At 43.7% G+C, this 20,799-nt stretch overlaps 1 protein-coding gene across 1 annotated transcript in view; it reads right to left on the bottom strand.

The window, feature by feature from the left end:
- Nucleotides 1–7,370: 7,370 nt before the first annotated feature.
- CHRNA4 (cholinergic receptor nicotinic alpha 4 subunit) overlaps nt 7,371–20,799 on the bottom strand; it is a 30,117-nt gene continuing 16,688 nt past the window's right edge. The window contains exons 5-6 of the mRNA XM_067554608.1: nt 15,415–16,795; nt 7,371–7,949 (exon numbers count right to left, since the gene is read on the bottom strand). Of these exons, the coding sequence (XP_067410709.1) occupies nt 7,824–7,949; nt 15,415–16,795 (1,507 nt within the window). The 3' untranslated portion in view covers nt 7,371–7,823. The remainder of the gene's footprint in view (nt 7,950–15,414; nt 16,796–20,799) is intronic.

The following is a 20,799-nucleotide window of genomic DNA, read 5'->3' as shown; positions in this document are numbered from 1 at the left end:
GTTTATGCAGCTTAAGCAAAGTACTAGAAAATAGAGCAATTGTGCATTGACAAAGGATGGACTAGATAATCTACTGGGCCGTCTCCATATCTGCCTTCTCTGAGCTAACAGCTTTCCCTTGTACCACATAGAACACTGTACAGTTTTACCAGTATATTACCAGAGGTATTACAGTATGACATTCTGATTGTACAGGCCATAATTAGTCTTTCGTACCAAATGATATTGATACTGGTAATGCAACACCTTAATTATAGTTTTGTTGTTTTATATTGTACCAGCTTGTATCGGTCCCAAACCAGAGCTACATTGGAACCGCTTTCAAATAATTGCTACTGAAACTGGGTTGTCAACACAAAAAAGAGCAAATAAAACGTCACTGGTGTTTGAAAATCTGGACTGACACTTCTTGCGTCACCTCTATAAAGAAGTTTAGATACAAAGAAAAGGAGCAAAATGCCCCCATTACCATGCACCAAATTTGTGTGCACATTTCCTCTAACTATAGGCAAACTGGATAACTGTACACAAATGGTCAGTGATGGTCATGTGTGTAAACAATAACCTGTTTGCACTTGCAGTACTGGTAGCTGTGCACAGCTGATGTCTTTGAAATTCTAGTCCATAATGATCCAACATTTAGAAACCATGTAGGTAGGCCCTTTAGAAATACACAGGATAGATATGGAAATCCTCCTTACAAAGATAAGTGGCTTAGATGCAGTAACTAAATAATAATCCTCACCTTTATGGAAAAGTCCTATAGAATGTAATAAATTATAACCTTTCTGTAGATCTTTTTGAACCATTATGTAGAGTTGGTTAGAGAGTCATAACCCAGCTATGACAGTACATAAAACACAGAAAGAAGATAATTACATTCTATAAATAGTGTGAAATTTTTATCAAACTCTACGGGATTCATCATTAGTAATTTTCTAGAACTTTCCCCTAAGATCAGTATTTGTAAGATGATCAACATTCCCTACTGTCAATATAAGAAAGCATAGAGGAATACTGTAATTACACAGGTAACTTTTTCTATTTACGTGAGGCAAAATTGGCAAGATTTTAAATGTGACCTCTGTAAACTAGTGATCCTTACCGCTTAGACAAAGTGTCATCAGGGCTCAATTACCAGGCAGAAAAAAAGGGAGGGAGCAAAGGAACACAAACATAAAACCTATTGTGAATTTGAGGTTTAGAACAAATGTATGTAAGGGGATGGACGTTCCAGGTACAAGTTGTTGAGCTCTGAATGTTTTGATTTGGAAAGGTCAAAAAGCTATTATTCTGCATTTTCCCCATTCCTTAAGGTGGAAACACTCCCCAAATAAATCTACAGAACCTACATTAACTCAAATTCCAAATGCTGCTGTGTGTATGTTAACCCACTTGCTATCAGGGGCAACAGAGACACAATTTGGAGGGGAGGGGAAGTATGCGATGGACAGGCGAAGAGGTAAAAGGGACTTTATATATTTAAAAAATTCTGAATTATGCCAATTAGAATGTACATATGCTGGGGCAAGCACCTGAAACACACATTTGTGCAGATAAAAGGCCCTGATGTTTTTTTAAAGAAATGACAACCTAGATTCCTTTTTGCATGTGCAATTTTGTGAGTGCAAATAACTTGAGGCACATTTTTTATTTTACCCACCATTTTTTGAGGATGTGATTAATGTCACTTAAATGGCTAGCAACCTGCTTTTGGGTATAATTGGTTAGCTAGATCTTGGACATCTTTTTTGTCCACAGATAACCGCAGCACAAGGGTCAGCATTTAAAAAACTAGCCTCACATGGGTTATTGTTGATATCAAGAAAAACCTGCACACAGAAGTTACCCATTTGCACTCTCAGATGCATGTCTCCTGGGTGAGATGATCTATTTGCGCAGTCATGCATATGTAAGCAGATACAGCTCAGGTTCCTTCGGTAAAAATAACATTTGAAATTTGCTTATATTTATCCTGGGTGAAAAGCAGATGACAGGACCCAATTCAGCAAACTTACACTTGGTGGATTCAAAATGTAGCCATGGAATGGAACGGAACCGTGAAGTGTTGTGTTCTGCTTACACACAGACCAGTCTTCACTGGCATCCCACGTGGGAAGAAACACCTCACTCACTTGGAATTGCTTGGTAGGGTGTTAAAAGTAACTCACAATGGAGTTTGTGTGTCCCTATATGACAGTATGTGGGAGACTATTTGGATTGGCTTGGTCAGAGGGCTTCACACTACGTAAACCCAGGCTGTATCAGTCACTGCCATTACCTGCATAAAAGTCTAAGGCTTCAGGTATTGTGTTAGTAACAAATACCCACCAGTATGGTGCCTGCAGTCCTCTCCCCACTAGCATTTCACCTGCCTAAGCTGAAACATCCACTGCCACAGCTGAAATGCAGCTGGTTGAATTTCCTAAGCTCTTTCTAGGTTCAGTGTCAGTCTGAAAACTCCCAGTAGGGCTTCCCCTCACCAGGGGGATGTGTTTGCTAAGGAAGCATATGCTGGTCACATCAGTGAAGCAACTGGGCCCAGATCCACAAAGGCTGGATCAGTGGAAACTAGGAGCCTAAAGAGCTTTGTGGATCTGGGCCTCGGTAGCTAAATTCACTTGGAAAAATGTGACAGCATTGACCCTTGAATCCTGGCTTGTTCTGTTTCAATCCCAGAACTGGCTACAGCTAGAAAATATAAGTCCAGTAAATATACTCCACCAAATGTTGGCAAGAGGGCTCACCAAAGAAAATTTGTACCTGGACAAGACTGTGCACACACGTTGCTGCTTGACTAAAATAGATGCGCTGGAGTCCATTGGGCAGTGGAAACAGAGCAAAGCTCTGGGCCAAATCACGATCTATTTGCTCTCCAAGGTAATGTGGCATTTGCTTTGTAATATTTTATTTGTTTTTTTTAGGCATAGTGCACTGGAGAACTGGCTGGGACCGAGACTCTTTTAAAAAATATGTAGTCAGCTAGTTTTTTTTATTGCTTCCCCCCAATTGTTGGAAAGGCCAACTCTGCTGTTCTCACTAATTCTACCCTCTAAGCATCCCTATGGAATTCAATCCCCTGCCACTCCATATTGTTGTTAGAGGCAGGGCTATCTTTAAAAAATGCTTTCCCCCCCCCCCCCAGGGTATCTCAATGAGAGTAAATGAGACAGTATAAAAAGAGGCTCTCAAGGAACCAGAGGTGAACAGCACTTGGGCAATTGCCACAACCCCACTTAACTGTGCAAAAATAGCCTACTTTTACTCCACAAACTCATCCAATCAGTGGTCACATGACAAAAAAAAAAAAAAAAAAAAAAAAAAACTCTGTGGAAAAACCCAGTGTGCATGAGGCTTTGCCATCTGATCAGGAAAGAAAAGGAGAAAACTTACATTGGGGCAGAGGGAATGAAGTAAAAGGAATACAGAGCACTCACCCAGCTAGAAGGAAGCTATTGCAAGCACCCATTAGTTATAAAATGGCTACCTGAAGGTTGGAGCTGGCTGTCTCTGCCCAATTTAAAGGGCCAGAATCAGAAAGGCATGCTGGGAGAGGCAGTTCCTATAAGAGGGCAGCACTGCCGTGAGGGGTGGATTTAGAAGGATCTAGGTAGTGGGGGGAAGAGGCTGCTGAAAGGGTTTCTGCTCAGTGGTGGGGGCTGATGCTGTTATATCACATTGTGTATATACATCTTGCCAGATGCCTGTCCGTCTAGGCAGCATTCTTTGAGTATAATTCCAAGGTGAATTAGCTAATATCCTTTAGAGAGAGATTATGGGAAAAGGAATTGATAGAAGATACATTGATTGGAGCACTAGGCAATGAAATGCTCCTATAGGGGCGGATCCCTACAACAGCAGGGGAATGGATAAGGCTTTTATTCTTGAATTCTGAGAGGAACAAGTGTAGAATCTCTCATTCTTTCAAAGTGCATGCATCTTCAGTCACATTTGGCTCTGGTGTTACTCCACTGAAAACACTGGAGCGGCACCAGAATTGTTCTATTGTAAGAGCTAGCTACTAGTAGTCATGAAGTAGCCAATGGCTGGAGCCAAGTATCCAAGACAAATTGTGCAAGATTGTGGTTATGGGGGCTGATGTAGCAAATACTTGCCAGCTAGTGTAAAATTGAAGTAGTAATTCAGGTGGTCACAAGCAGACTAGAGTTCCAGGACCTGATTCCTTCTGACCTTGGTGTAGATTAGGAGTAAATCCACTGACGTCAGGACAGCTGCACTAGTGTAAACGTGAACGAGAGGACAAGCCTTAGATATCTGTTTGCCTGATCACAAACGTCTTGCCAGTGGTAGTGACCTGCTCTATCTTACGAGGCTGTAGCACAAAATACCGAGATCTATTTTGGAGACAGAGGCGTTACTGTGTATGACATATCATTGTTTCTTTAAGTACAATAGATTTAGCCACACCCTATACACACTGGCCATTTTGCCTTCAGAGAGACTCAACATAGTGTGTAGTGCTACCACTAAGTTACAACCCTGGATTCCTATTTTTTTCCTTAAATTAATTTGCCCAGCCAACATGAATCTGTTCCAAGCAGGGGGCCATTAAAAGTATTATTAGGCTGGCTGGGTTCATCTCTTGAGTTTTTCATATGCTAAAAATCTCTCTTCATATTTCATCTCATCCACTACTAGCCAGAGGGCTTAGACTAACTCATTATTCTATAGTTATATTCTGGCTGATGTCCCAGTTTTAGGCCAGTCAAGCTCTTTAGAAAAGTTCTGAATGTCTCTGATTACCACAGTGGATAAAACAATAGCAACCTATGTGGTGTGATGATGTACACAGGAAATCCAGTGGTTGGAGTTAAATCCTACTAGCTACTTCTTTGGTTTTACCAGGACACATGTCTGCATAAGTCAATGATTTTTTTAACTAAAAGATTTCTGGTGAAAGATGCATAGTCTCAGGATTCCCCCCTTCCCCCATGCTTAAAACTTTCATACAAAATATTCTATATTTTCAATAAATTGCCTGGAGTGTATAATGTCAATGACAAAGCTGAGAGCTGGGGGGATGGAGAAAGGTATCCGAGTAAAACTCATTCCCCATGGGCACTCTTGAGAGAATCATGTTCATTAGTCCTTGCCAGCAGATCGAGGGAAGTGATTATTCCTCTCTATTCAGCATTGGTGAGGCTATATTTGGAGTAGTGTGTCCAGTTTTGGGCCCCCCACTACAAAAAGGATGTGGACAAGTTGGAGAGAGTCCAGCGGAGGGCAACAAAAATGATTAGGGGGCTGGAGCACAAGACTTATGAGGAGAGGCTGAGGGAACTAGGCTTGTTTAGTCTGCAAAAGAGACAAATGAGAGGGGATTTGATAGCAGCCTTTAACTACCTGAAAGGGGATTCCAGGGAGGATGGAGCTAGGCTGTTCTCAGTGGTGGCACATGACAGAACAAGGAGCAATGGTCTCAAGTTGCAGTGGGGGAGGTCTAGGTTGGATATTAGGAAAAAGTTTTTCACTAGGAGGGTGGTGAAGCACTGGAATGGGTTACCTAGGGAGGTGGTGGAATCTCCATCTTTAGAGGTTTTTAAGCTGTGGCTTGACAAAGCCCTGGCTGGGATGATTTAGCCGAGGTTAGTCCTGCTTTGAGCAGGGGGTTGGACTAGATGACCTCCTGAGGTCTCTTCCAACTCTAATCTTCTATGATTCTATGATTCTGAGTTCCAGCAAAGGTGTGACTAAGAATCCTAAAGAATTTATTCCCTGTGTAAAGAAATGAAGTTACCACTTACTGAAGAGTCCTATGATACCAGCAAAATGGGGGGAGACAGTGCCCTGCCTCACAAAACCCCTGGGGTGTCTACAAAGGCACTTGAATATCTCCCAAAATATAAACAATATGTTTGTAACAAGTTTAAACTGTTTCATTTTCCACTTTTTTTTTTGGTCACCCTCTTGATCGCAAAGTGATGCTGATTCCTCAGGGGTACTAACCTGCCCTAGTGGCAATGTCTGAAGTGTTGATGTGAGGAAAAGTGTTTGTTTTATTACGCTCTGCAGGACATTTCTGTGAATGAGGGTAATTGCAGTTTTGTATTCCTGCCAGTCACTCCAGATTCAATTTTCTGTAATAGTGTAATGAGCCTCAGGAGACTCCAGGATTTCAGCCACCATCCACCACTTTCAAAGTGCACTCAACCAGATGATGATCTGGGAGAGGTCGGAGAGTTTGGGAATTTCCTACCTAGAGAGCAAAGGGACCCCAAAGCTCAGAAACACTATTTCCTGAATCTTTGTGGTGATCCTCTTGTCTGTAACTGGACTATTGTTCTCTTACATGAGGGTCTGGTACGGTGCCCTTCCCTCCTAGGTTGAATGGACAGGATTGAAGCTCATGCATGCTAGTAAAGCCTAATGATCATCCCCCATGAAATTCAAAAGGCGTCACCTTTAGCTTTTTTAAAATCACTCCTTTAAATCTACCCCCACTGAGATCCCTATAACTCACTCCAGCCTGGCTTTGGTTGAAAAGAGTGGCAAGCTCTCTGCCTTCTATTTTTCTTAACCATCCAACACACCATCATATCCAATTTTCTCAAGTCTTGGAGGTGGTTAAAGTGACATGCACACAGCAAGGAAATCTTGATACACCGAGGAAACACTCGTCTTCCTGTATAATACAGGGCTTTAATAACATTGGCTTTATTTTCAAACATGGGTGCCTCAGGAGTAATCCAGATGGACATTTACTTCTGCATGGAGGCCAAAACTTTCAGAGGTGACTAATGTTTATGGGCGCCCAGAGTCTCAAGCGAAGCATCCAAAATCTTTTTTGAGACTCTCATCCATGATGCCATCTTTAGCTGCCTGAATGCGTGGGATCTGGGTATCCTATTCAAGTGTCTGCATTTAACAACTGGCCACTATGCCTACCTGCAAGACTTTTCAAGCTGCATCCCCCTCGCTCATTGGATCCTAAAAGCATTACTGTACAAGTGCCAAGTGTTTCACGCTTTGCTGAGAGCCACAGAGATGGAGTTCACCTGCAGCAGCCAAAGTCTGTGAGCAAGCAGCTTTCCATTAAGAGAAGCAGACTAAGCCAAAGGCTAATGTGGATGGACTGAGCCACGCTTTGAGCTGGATCCTGAGGTCCTTGCTCAAGCCAAACTCTTACTCCTGCAGTTTTGCATGAGGAAAGACTGCAACACTTGGCCCGAACACTTTGAAAAGGCTGCTGTGGCTGAGACGTTTGTCAGGATAATGGTCGCCAGTGGCTCAGAAGGGGGTGGGCTGCTGCAGAACAAAGATGTCACCCTTCGCGGTCTGGCCGTCTGTGTCTCCGGCTGGCCCCTCCCCCCGAGACGCACAGACAGTCTCTTGCACAGGAGTCCCAAATTTGAAACTTGATTTATTAAATGGTTCTGACAGGGACACACAGTCTTGACCCATTCCATCCGGCTGGCGCGACCCTACGTCGCGGGACGCACTGAAACCTCTCAAGATTAATGGACCTAATTTGCCAGGGGCTGGTCTGTAAATAATGCCTCTGTTTGTACTGCTTTAGGGAACATGCCCGTTTTCTGACATCATAGCATATATGTCAATGAATGCCACCATGCTATGTATACATTTTTACAACAATTTCTCCCTTAAAATAGATATAGAAGATGAGGATGGCTTGGCAAATGATGTGACCTTGGAAGGTGTCCCAAGAGCACTCGGGAACAATTCATGCACAGATACACAGTAAATTATTCATAGAGACTGTCTCCATCTCTCTCTTCTTGTCTCCTTCCAGGTGGACTAAAATCCATAGAATGGGATGTACTTTGTTCTTTCCAAAGCTATTCTTAGATCATTCCTGCCAGCCAGGGGGGAAGGAAGAGACCAACGGTTCCCAATAAGCAGACTATGATGAACATCCAAAGGAAGATTCTGTCGATGACCATTGCAACATACTTCCAGTCTTCCTTCACCTGGGAACACAGAGAGACAAGGGATGTTATAGGGCTGTGAGGGTGAAATGACAATGTCTGCCTTTTACCTAGCCAGTGCGAGGGTCTGTTTTACATTCAAGCGCCTTGTGCAATGGCAGGAATTAATTCTATTAAATATAAACAAGGGACAGATTTTCAGACAGTTTTGACATGCCTAATTTGCATATGTAATTACAACGATTGTGCACACGCTGCATATGCAAATAGATAATTCAGCATCTTTGCATATGTGAGAAACCATTTTCCATTAACCACAACTGTAGCTCAAATTAGGTAGAGGTTCAAGTTGGGGGAAAAGGTGTTTACTTCACCCCCTGCTTATACACCTTCACTGAGGAATTAACGAAACCAAACCCATTCCAGGAAAGGATCTTCTGCTTTTGCTGAGTTATAAATAAAAATGAGCAAATAAGAGAAATGATCATGCCAATTCCCTTTCGCCCCACTCTCATGTTGCTGTGGAAGGATTTACCCAACACCTTCTCTCTGGGGAGACCAAAAGGTTTTCTGTACCACAGAGGAGGATTTAATGTTCATAGATGAACATTTCTTTGAATAAAGAACCACATGCACATCACAACCTCATCTACTGTACTGCAGCTACGATTTTTTTTCCCCAGGAAGAGGTCTGAACAGAGTGTAAAATCTTGATTTATATGGATGTGCCCATTAACATTTCCTATAATGTTCTACTTGGTGTTTAATAGTCTGACCACATCTCAGGACTAAGAGCTGAAACTTGGCAGTTCGGCTCATTGTTTGCTGTCAATTTATTAGACTGTAGCCCTGATGATCAGCTCAACAGTGAGTAAGACATTAATACATCAGTGCTGCTCATCCATAGAGCTCAATGCACTTTGCAAAAATGGGTAAGTGTAGTTATGTCCCTTTTATGGATAGAGAAACTGAGGCCTCTACTGAAGTTAAGTATTTTGCTGCAGGGAATGCAGCAAGTCACTGGCAGAATTAGGAACAGAACCCAGCTGTCCTAACTCCCAGTACTCACCCACTGTACTAAATCTTTGAAGAGTTAAAAAGTTACTGCAACATTATTTAGAAATGGGAACAAAGATATGACAGCGCTGAGTGCTTTGGAAATTCCTCCCTGGGATTATCAGTGCTTTATCAAGCTAGTCAGGGCCTCACGTCAGGTAAGAGGTGTAACAGATATCCTTGTGGAGCTCTAAAGGGGACATGAGTTCTTGCTTTGGATAACTTCAGTATTTACTACTTCATGGAACTAAACTGTGGTGAAAATAGCTGTGGTTTTAACCCAAGGTTAATCAGTAGCAATCCTAAGTACACGACACTGTTTTAAAATAACTGCTTTTGTAAGTTGCTTTGAGCAATTATTAGTGCATTTGAAACAAAAAGTGATTGGTAGGAGACCTAAAACGTGGTTGCTCAATGTTAAAGGCTTCCTAAATTTGCTGCAAGTTGAAGGTAAAGGAAGCTGTTCAAGTGTCAATGAATCATGTTTTCACAGTTTTAGTGGCATTTTAAACGTCATTCTAGTAGCCATCTAATAAAATGTTATGGTCTGGCATAGTCAAACAAAACAGCTCCCATGAATGCAATGGAGTCACTGTGTTAAAACCTGTCTCTTATCTTTTCTTTCTACATTAGTCGTGATTTCACAATAGAGTTTCAGCTGGTGGTAAGTCATGAAGTTTGCAGAGAAATCATGACATGTTGTGGCCTGAATGGAAGTCTAAGTTCTGTGTGTGATATGTTGTGATGTTTTGTAGAGCTGGAAGATTATTCATTTAAAATAAGTTACCTGCATTTAGCTCTTGTTTTGGTTCACAAATCCTTTGCAGGCTAATTGTGAATCTTCAGATGTGTCTGTAATTAATAAATGTTCACTGAGTGGCTTATGCAAACAAATTTCAGCCTATGGCACACTCATAAACTGTTCACATCTTTGATTATGTGCTATTCAGATGACTTGTTTTAGTTGCTCAAGTCATCCAGTATTACTTCTGCTCTCTGAATGGATAACCCAGATTTTACACAGGAGAATAACAAATTATGAGTAGTGAATAAGAAATAACCCACTTCCCTTACATCGTTCTTTGTACTAAGATTCATGAAATTGCAGGGATTCATAAACATTCTTACAAATGGTACAGCAGTCACTTGAATATTTCCAAACGATTAATTTCATCCCATTGTAAACACCACATAGAACACCTAACATTTATTCACAAACACATTCATAAATCACTTTGTGTCCTCTTTGCCCAGTTCCACTATTTTGTGACATCGGATGGTACAATTCTGCAATAAGATCATGGCCATGTAATACTCCAACTAATCATTTGACAGCAGTTCTTTTGTTTCCTTGTGATGTATCATCTCCCTCAAACTTTGAGAGGCCGTCTTTAAAATTAGCCAAAATACAGATCAAAATTTGAGTGCCAGAGGTGCACAGGTGAGTGCATGCTACTGATGATCCATCCATTACAACAAAACACACAAAATTAACTTGTATCCCCGCTACCTATGCTTTCATACATCTCAGATCCCGTAAAAGGAGTGAACACTGTGCATGGAATCTGATATCTATGTGTGAATATATATATATTCCTTCCCCAAGAGTCCCATTAAATTAATATCAAGCAGTCTGGGAATAAACTCCATAGTACAATTAAAATCAGTTCAAAGGGGAGAAAAGAAAATATTTACATTTCATGGGGCTGAACGATCTGAACCCAATGCATACATTACATAGGCTGGTTTTGACCCCTGCCCAGACTAACGAACACCTGACTACAGTAGGTTACAGAATGTAACGTCAAGAAGAGATGATTATTGAGAGGAGATGGGGCCTCTAACGCTGGATGACTCTTCTTCCACCAGAGAAGTGCCTCCTACGCTATGCTCACAAAGCAATATGATGAGCTTTTATGATCCACCCACTGCTGGGAAGGAGCACCATCTAGCCCTGCTCTGCCCCCAGCTTGGCCCCAGCCTTGGCTCCCCCCAGCTCCCGCCTCCACTCCCGCTCCCAGCCATGCTCCGGACCCGCAGCCCCAGCCATACTCCTGGGTCCCGGTTAGGCTCCTGGCCTCACTCCTGGCTCCCACCCCAGCTCTGGCTCGTAGGGTGGTGCGGATTGGGCAAGGGGGGTGTGGAGCAAAAAAGTTTGGGGACCACTGGTTTCAGGGCATGTTGGCCTGGGGCCAAACTACGCAGCACCTTGCACGACTGAGCTCTTAATGGCGCTACGATGGCTATTTAATGCTCAGAATCCCTGTCAAACACAGCTGAGTGAATGTCTTGATCCTGCAACTATTGAAATCCATGGCAAAACTCCCACCGAGTGTGGGATCAGGACGAAAATTCTCAGAGGATAATGGTCTAGGAATTTCATTCCCCCCCTCCATTCATCATTTGTCCATGAGCACATCATGAGAGTCTCTAATTTGTTCATCGTTTGCTGAGCGCAAACGCTGGATTGGGAATTGGGCTGTGACTTTCACAGGTTTATATTCACCGCTCGTACTGTGTGTGATAGCTAGGTAAGTTCTGGGGAATTGTTTCTGGTTCACAATTTGATGTCTTATGTATGTGACCAACAGAGCACGTATTTTGAACTTGACAGTCCACTGAACAACTGGAAATTCACTTTCAGCAAATATTCCAGCAGCCAAGGTAAAAATGAGCTTGCTGTAAGTATTTGTGCTGGTAAAGCTTTAGGGGCTAGGTTTATTCCAGGAAAGTAAACGTGAGTGGGTTGTGAGCAGTCTAGTTGAAATTTGCTTCTGAATTCGATTGCATCTTCACAGAATACTCAGTTCTCCTCAAAAATGGGTTTGCATCCAGTGCTGGTAAATTGACATTCAGCACCACAGACAGAGCACAGAAGGGAGAAACTGGAAATGATGAGAGGAGATGAAAAGAGAATAAGAAGAAAGGGATATTAGATGTTTTTGCCTGCATTCTAGTCTTTCCTTCTGACTGAAATTCCCCTTTTGGACTGCCCTCTATACAGCAATTCCCACGCAGTGCAATCTGCAGAGGCATCAGCAGCAGCTTGCATACAGATGTCAATACCCGGCACACAAGCATTGATCTGTATTTTACTTAGATTTGAGAGGCTCATTCAAGGTTGTTTAAGGGAAAGGATAAGGGGCTATAAAGTAGCCAGATCTCCCCATATAAGACTCCCTCCAGGGAAGAGGGAGTTTGCAGGTGCTGTACAGTCTATCTAGCCAGTTCCTGTGCCGGTTCAATGCCGCCCCGGTACACACGACTGGTGTGTGGAGGAGGGATGGCTGGAACGCTGATGTGCTCCAGGGATCTCTAGCTGGCAGATGGTCCATTGGGGGCTATTGCATGTGGCACAGGTTAGAGCAGACCCAAGAGTGTTTAGAAATAAAACTGGGGGAAATTCTGCAACCCTCTCCCCCATCAAATAATTATTCCAGTCATATTTTTAAATGGCTTCAAATCATACCTCCCTTGAATTTTCTTTGCCAGAATAGTGACTTGTAAGCAAATATTGCAGAACATATGCAGAAAGCAAATATCCAGTTCAGAAGTGTGTTCAGAAGTGTGAGTATTTGTGCAGGAACTCTGATTTTAAGAGTCAGGCTCACCCAGTTTTAACTCACTGTGATGTGACTGTGGCCCAGAAGAGAAGAGGGATGGTCCAGTGATTAGAGCATTAGCCAAAGACTTGGGAGCCTGGGTTGGAGTCCCGGCTTCAGTCTCTGTGACCTTTGGCACGTTGGGGTACAGGTACCTCAGGCAGCACTAGGGAGGGTATGAATTCTAATGTGCAGCAGAGTGTTGCACATTTAACTGGCCTGTGTGGACCCTGCTGGTACACACTAAAAGTTCCAAGGGTGTGTTAATGTGGTCCTGTTTCAAAGAGTATCACATTCATATACACTAGGGAACTTTTAGTGCATTCCAGCAGAGTCAACATGGGCCACTGAGTATGCAACACAGAGGCACATATTAGAATTCACACCCCAGCTGAGGTGGATTAAGGCACCATGTAGGCAGCCCTGAGTCTCTCTGGCTCAGATCCTCAGAACTATGTAGGTGCCTAACTCTCATTTACCTCAATGGGAGTTAGGCACCTTAATTCCTCTGAAGACCTTAAGGACTGTGAAGCACTCAGATCCTATGGTAATGTGTCCGGGCATGTAAATACCAACATACAGTAACCTGCTTTTCTTGTTAGGGTTCTTGTTCTTTGTCATTTATGTAACTCTGCTCAGCACTGTACAGGATACAAATATAAAGACAATCATTCCCCCAAGGAGCTTACAGTCTAAAAGGGGCAATGGTGAAAAATGTCCAAAAGCACCACATGTTGCATTGAAATATAAACCTTTAGATCTGGAAATCAAAAGTGTAGTCTTAAATGCATCTTTGCTGCAGCTGATCAACTCCATTTTCTACCAGTGGGTGAATGTTAGGGTTCTAGTTATAGCAAGTGATTTTTTCAGGTGATCTTAATGCTTCCTATTAAATTAACCACCCGTCCCATTCCATTGCCATCGACCTGGTGAAAGAGCTACAATAGATGTGAGTGAATGTAGTATTCATGCACACGGGAGATGGCTACACATAATGACTTGACTCAGACATAGGTTGTGAAGGCTCTGGGTAAGCTTCCCACCTCAGTCCTGTCCTATTCCAGTTCTGAGCTCACATGAGGCAATAACTGGTTGTCTTCTCTGATGGACTGTTCCAAATTCTCTGACGTGGATTAGAAAATTATGGGCCAAACCGCATTCCTCTTCTCTACTGGCCTCAGATAAGACTTGAAGCAACGTATCCAGCAGAGAAAAAATTAGGGTTTGATTCCCCACTCCCTGGCCTTTGGCACTGCCATTTTTCAGAGTAGACGTAAAATGCTACCAATGCTAGTCTTTACAACCGCTTTGCAGTAACTTCACAGAGATGTAAATAATTACCCCAGGTTCAGGAGAGTAGAGAATCACACCCTGAGAGCGCTAACCAGAGCCTAACCTCACAGTATTTCCTGGCTGTCTTAGCAATAAACGACTGTGCTGCTTCACTTTTCCAGACTATCCAGAGTCAATACGCAGGAGAAGACAGAGGGTGATAATTCCTTGTCTAACACAGGCTTATCTGTAAAGTAAAAATTGGTCACGTTCCCAAGAAATGAACAGCAGCGATTGCCTTTTAGTTCTCTTTTTTGCTTTTTAATCTGATGCTTGCAGTGGTACAAGCTTTCCATGCCCAGATAATAGCTTTAGGAATGGGCTGTTATGTTCTGCAACATTTGGGGGGCTGTTCCTGTGCTGAGCACCGTCAGCTCCCATTGAAATCGATGGGCTTAACATCTGAACACAAGAACGGCCATATTGGGTCAGACCAATGATCCATCTAACCCAGTATCTTGATTTCTGACGTGGCCAGTGCCAGATGCTTCAGAGAAGAAGAACAGAACAGGACAATTCTCAGTGATGCATCCCCTGTCATCCAGTCTTAGCTTTTGGCAGTCAAAGGTTTAGGGATATCAGAGCATGGGGTTGTGCCCCTGACCATCTTGGCTAATAGGTCCATCAATGGCTATCTTCCATGAACTTAGCTAATTCTTTTTGAACCCAGTTATACTTTTGGCCTTCACAACAGCCTCTGGCAATGACTTCCACAGGTTGACTGTGTGTGGGGTGAAGGACTACTTCCTTATGTTTGTTTTAAACCTGCTGCCTATTAATTTCGTCAGGTGTCCTCCTTGTGTTATGCAAAGGAGTAAAATAACATGTCCCTATTCACTTTCTCCACACCGTTCATGATTTTATACCTCTCCTAGCATACCTCCATTTACAGTGCTCAGCATCTCATGGGAGGTATTTAGCAACTTGCAGGACCATAGGTCAGGTGTGTAGAACTCAGTCCGGTATGATTTGCTTTCACCAAGTGTTCTAGTTCTTTGCCGTAACATTATAAAACTGTGTCCAGATCCTATTTATAGGCAACTGAAGCTACGACTCTGAGCTGCAGTATGCTAAGCTTAGAAACAATGGTGTTAACAAGATCCAGTGCCAGAGGAATAGCACAGCGCAAATTCCTAAGCAAAGCCAATCTGTTCAGCGTCAGGGTTAAAAGAGCAATGACAGATGTGGTTCTCAACAATAAGCTACGATCATCTCCTATATGGACAGTTCATTAAATAGGCAGCAGCACCAGGGCAGCACTGCCAACCTGAGAGGCAATCCTGCAAGATGCTGAGGGCCCTCAATGCTCATTGACTGGATCCTAGCCAAGGATATAACTAGAGCTGATTGAGCTGATTCACAATTTGAATTTTTTTTCCATGGAAATGTGGACACTCAAAAGGGATGGAAGGGATTATTGACCTGCTTTTCAGCCAGTTCTAGTTACAACTGTTACACGAGCTGTTTTATCCCCATTTGACAATCACAAGGGGTGGCAGGCGGCCAATTGTACTTACTGAGAAATCGGCATCTTCTGCTCTCAAATGGTCTGCGATGTAATGGACCCCCTCCACTGCCAGCTTCAACGCAGGGGACATCAGCAAAACGTGTTGCTCTTTGGTGCTGAGAGTTTTGGTTCCTTGCCCCGAAGAGCCGGTTGCCTCCTTCTTTTTACACTTACATTTACACTGGGAGGTTTTGCTTTGGGGCTGCTTTTCGTTTAGATGGCACCGCTGAGGTGCCGGAGAGCCACTGGTCTGGCCGTTGGTCTGGGAGGACTCCTCTTGCAGGTAGCAGTACTGGATGCTCCTGGATCTGCAGCGGATGCTGCCTTCCTCTACTTTATTTGGGCTGTACATCTGCTGGACACTTAACGATCTGCCCTTGGAGATGGACGCGGACTGGGTGTCGCTCAGCGGATGGCAAGGGGGCTGCAGGGAGGAACAGCTAGCCTGTGCTGGCTCTTGGTGTAGCACAGAGTACTGGCCAGAAGGTGACTTGCTGATAGGCTGGGGTTTGGCTTGCTCCTCAAGATGGGCGCCGAAGGAAGAGGTGGGTGACTGCTCGTTGCTCTGAGGGCTGTTTGAAGAGGAGGTGGTGAACTTAGGCTCCGCTTCAGTCTCAGGCCAGAGCTGCGGTGAGGTGGCTATTTTGTGCATGGACTCGATGAGCTTCTTGCAATTGTCCTTCACCACCGAGGGCCGTTTCATGAAGAGGAGACGTGGGACAACGTCAAGAAAGACCCTCCTCACCCAGTCGGGCATGGTGTGGGTGCGAGGGGAGCGGTGGTGCACGTTGAGCACAAAGACAGTGATGATGATGGACAAGGTGACAAAGATCATGGTGAAAAGCAGATACTCTCCAATCAAGGGGATGACCAAGGAGGTGGAAGGGATGATCTCCGTAATGAGCAGCAGGAACACGGTCAGTGACAGCAGCACTGAAATACAAAGGGTGATCTTTTCACCACACTCCGAAGGCAGGTAGAAAACTAAGACAGTCAGGAAGGAGATAAGGAGGCAGGGGATAATCAGATTAATTGTGTAGAACAAGGGCAGCCTCCTGATAATAAAGAAATAGGTGATATCAGGGTAGATCTCCGCACAGCACTCATATTTCTTGATGTTGTAATTGCCCACGGCATTGATAATGACCCATTCTCCACTCTCCCAGTAATCCAACTGGTCCACATGGCTGTGCATGCTCACTAAGTCTATTTTGGCTTTATCATAAGTCCAGGAGCCAAACTTCATGGTGCAGTTTTGCTGGTCAAAGGGGAAGAAGGTGACATCAATGCTGCAGGAGCTTTTGTAGATAGCAGGGGGCATCCACTTGATTCGTCCATCATAAAAAAGGTGGGCTTTGGTCAGGTGGGTGACTGCAAAGTCCCCATCTGCACTAAGGGGAAAATAAGATAAAGAGGAAATTAGAATCAGTTCACAAACCTTGCAAAATATGGTCAGTGTTGAATTTTCTTTGGCGCATAGTTGACCCTATAAACTAATAAGTGGGGACAGGCCAGAGCTAAACAATTCAGAACTGGCTCCAGATCCAAAATTCCACCAAGTCTGTGGTTGTTTGGATTGGAGAACTTGATCTGGGACCATGTCTAGTAATAACACAACAAAGTTTGTGATGAACTAATCAATGATAGAACCATAGTCATGTAGGGCTGACCGCAAGAAACTATCTCGTGCAGTCCCCAGAGTTGAGGCACGATTAAGTATACCTAGACCATCCCTAACAACAGGTGTTTGTCTAGCCTCTTCTTAAAAACCTCCAGTGAGAGGGATTCACAGCCTCCCTTGGAGCCTGTTCTGGTACTTTACTATTCTTTGTGTTAAAAAGTTTTTCCTAATATCCAACCTAAATCTCCCTTGCTGCAAACTAAGCCAATTACTACTTGTCCTGCCCTCGGTGGATATGGAGAACAACTGATCACTGTCCTCTTTACACACTTGAAGACTGTTATTGGGTTCCCCTTCTCCTTCTCTTGACTAAACAGACACAATTCTGTCTACCTTTCCTGATAGGTCATGTTTTCTAAACCTCTTATCATTTTTGTTTTTCTCCTCCGGACACTCTCGCTAATGTAACCAGGCTCCCTCACAGGGTCCCAGAGGTCAGGCTCCAGCCTGAGTCTGAACATCAACACTGCAGCTTGAGCCCTGACAGCTCACAGGCCAGCCACAGGTGTTTTATTGCAGTGCAGACATGCCCTTAGGGACTCAGTTCACCCTCTGTAAAACTAGGTCTAATCTTTATTTTCTGCCTCCTTTGTTCTGTCTTGCCTATTTACACTGTCAGGCCTTTAGGCAGCGCCCGTCTCTTACTATAAGTTTGTACAGGGCCTAGCACAATGGGGCTTGTAGGCTTTAGCACAATACAAATATATAATAAGGCTAGGATTTTGTTTGGGAAGGTCATTTTCCAAATAAGAGAGAAAACTATTCAATAAATCGAGCCAAACACAAATGTTGCTATCTTCTTTAATCAAGCACTTGTTAAAATGCACGTCACACACAGCCCAATGTCACGTTCAGTGTTGTGCATGTGACAACGGTTTTTAAAGATGCTACCTTTTCACCCATATTTTCTTTCACGCTGCGGCAGGATGCAGTGTACTGCAGACTGGCACTATACCATGGGTGGTGGCTGCTCATCTCTGTACTGTTACTCCTGTTGAGTTTGGTTTGACAGCTTGGTTTCCCAGGCTGGGGGGTGGGAGGGGTTGTGCTTATGAAGATGTGTGTCAAACTATTTCTTAAATTGTCGCAGCATTTCAGGTTCACCATCTTTGTCTCACTAATAATTCCAGCTGCACCTCAAGCAGTCATAAATGAGCACCAAAAGGTCTTCCTGTGCCACTTAAATCTCTCTACTAAAGATAAATAAAGGAGATCTTATCCCTGCACACTAGCCCATTGTGCCACTGCTGTCACATCACATCTGAGCACTGGAGCAGTAAGTCAGGGTGGAGGGAGCCCTATCCTGGATCAGCTCCAGCTCTGGCTATGTTGACTGGAGAAAAGTGGTTTCTATCTATACCGGGTTTAATTTTTGGAGTGTAGTGTATAACTGGAATTTTCAAGTGCAATCATAATTCTTGGATTCCAGTGCACATTCACCCTCTGAGCATGCACACTCATAGCTATCGTACATACAAATTAGTTGCACCATTCTCTACCTGTTTTGCCTCTGTGAAATTCTGGCCCCCTTACGAGCCTCTATTTGTTCAAACTTATGCAGGGTTTTGAGCCTGCAAATAAGGACAGCAGCAAGATAACAAGGTCAATTTTAGAGAGTGCTTTTGCCAGTTTGTCCCCACACATTTAATTGAATAACAATATTGAATGCTGCTAAAAGTGCTCCTGCGTCGGTCCTCTTCACCCCCGCCACACCCAGTCAAATGGAATGAGTAACGAGAGGTTTTTGGATGTCAGCGGAACGCATGGCATTAAGTGCCTGCTATGCTAATTGGTGCTATTAATGAGCCCGTTTCTTTCTGATGTGTCCACAAAGTGGGGAGAGTGGCAGCCGAAGGGCTTAATTCATGTTTGTCGCGTCGTGGATTTAATGAAGAAGTCGAGCGTTGTTGTTTCTGCCGCAGACAAACAGCTACAGGAGTTTGACAGTATTCAGGTGGGTCACCAAACACAAGTTCCAAGTTCTTGAATGCCCCACTGTACACCCCTTTCACCTCGTACCCAACACGTCTATTATAACCTAGGCCATCCTCTCCTCAGCTCAGTCCCTGGTGGCCCTATCTCTAACCCCAAATGCCCAGTGGCTATTTAGCTGTCCTTTTCCTCCTTACATTTCATCTCCTACACTCACGTCACAGCCTCCCATTATTAACTCGAAAAAACGTGGCTACCTCACTGAAGATGCATCTTGCCTCATGAAGGCGTTACATTAAGCAGCCTCAAAGCAGTTAATTAATAGCAACAGCAGAATCAGCAGAGGGAAGTGTTACCTTATTTTTATATACCCAGAGGCTCAGTCTATAAGAATGGCTGGCCTGGAAGGATCTCCTTGCACTTTAACTCATCAAGCAGCACAGACTGTGAGGTCAGGAAGCATTGTTCCTATCAAGGAAATAGGGGCCCAGAAAGGGTTCTGATACTCTGATACTGAGCAACATCTGAATCCACAGGTGTCCCTCCTGACGTTAGAGGGACCGCTCATCAAGTAAGACAGCTCATCTTGAGTGATGGTGACAGAACCTTGCCTTGGTCACCAAGGAAGTCCATGGCACAGCTGGGATAGAGCGCTGATCCCCTGAATCCCAGCCCTGTGCCATGAGAGAGATTCCCCCAAATACGGTTAGTCAGACATGTTCTGTCGAAACTGGGTTTTGATGGAAAAACGGGGGTTTGACTAAACATGGTTTTTCACAAATGGTGTCCGGATTCCACAAAATATTTTGACTTTCATTGAAAATACAAACACCTGACCACTGGATTTTATGGCTAAAACCCTAAACTGTTCAGTATTTGGCCAAAAACTAAGTTTTGGGGTTTTTTCTCAGGGGTGGTTTGTTTGTTTTTTTGACCAAAAAAAATCAAATTTTTCCATGCCACTACACCTTCAGTTAGATATCTTCCAAAAGATGTGAAATCAGGAACAGCGACCATTGCATTTTAGTCACCTCTGATTGAAAAATGGCCATGCTGATCTTCAATGAGATGACCCCTGTTCTTTTCCCGAGCATTTTCATTCCAGTTTCCTGGCCAGGAGAAATCTTTCTGCCTGATTTTACCTGTAAAACCTGACTGAGCAATGAAACACTCACCATGTGTGACACTTCAAAATATACTGTTGTTATTGCTGTTTTCCTTTAAACTTTAATAAGAAACTGGAATCTCATTTTAAATTTAATGAGCTCTCTGAGGCATGAGTAAATCATTCATTAATGGACTGGTACATTTATAATTGGACTCACATCACAGGTGAGGGGTAATTATCGTAATTTTCCCTCCCATGTATACCATCGTTCAACTGGCTGGGTGCATAAAATAGGGGCCTGTCACCTTTGTTTTGCAGGACCGGGTATTAGTTAATGCCACAGCCAGGTTACCAGGCTAGACGGCCTGACCTGGAAAGGCAAACCTTATGCTCCATTAGGATCCAAAGCTGAGGGCAGGGCACAGATGTAATATTCTTCATTGATGCCTTACTACATTTTACGGGAGGGATTGGTTGGAAATGTAGACCCTGAAATGGTGGAGAGGAGAGATGCAATTCCCTTCATCCTAGTGAAGATTAGTGACTCCCAGGGGAAGGAGGGAGGGAACCTGAATGTCTCTGCCCCTTGCACACTGGGGTGCAGTTCAAAAGGAAGCCCAGGACCAGCACCACGTTTAAGAGGCAGTAGCAATGCAGCTCTATTGCCAAGACAG

This window comes from Emydura macquarii, unplaced genomic scaffold (assembly GCF_026122565.2).
Source record: "Emydura macquarii macquarii isolate MOO-44397 ecotype Brisbane River unplaced genomic scaffold, CSIRO-AGI_Emac_v2 contig_1483, whole genome shotgun sequence".
In the NCBI taxonomy this organism is placed as follows: Eukaryota; Metazoa; Chordata; order Testudines; family Chelidae; genus Emydura; species Emydura macquarii.
Note: the sequence above shows the minus strand (reverse complement) of the source record. Positions and strands in the feature narration are given on the sequence as shown.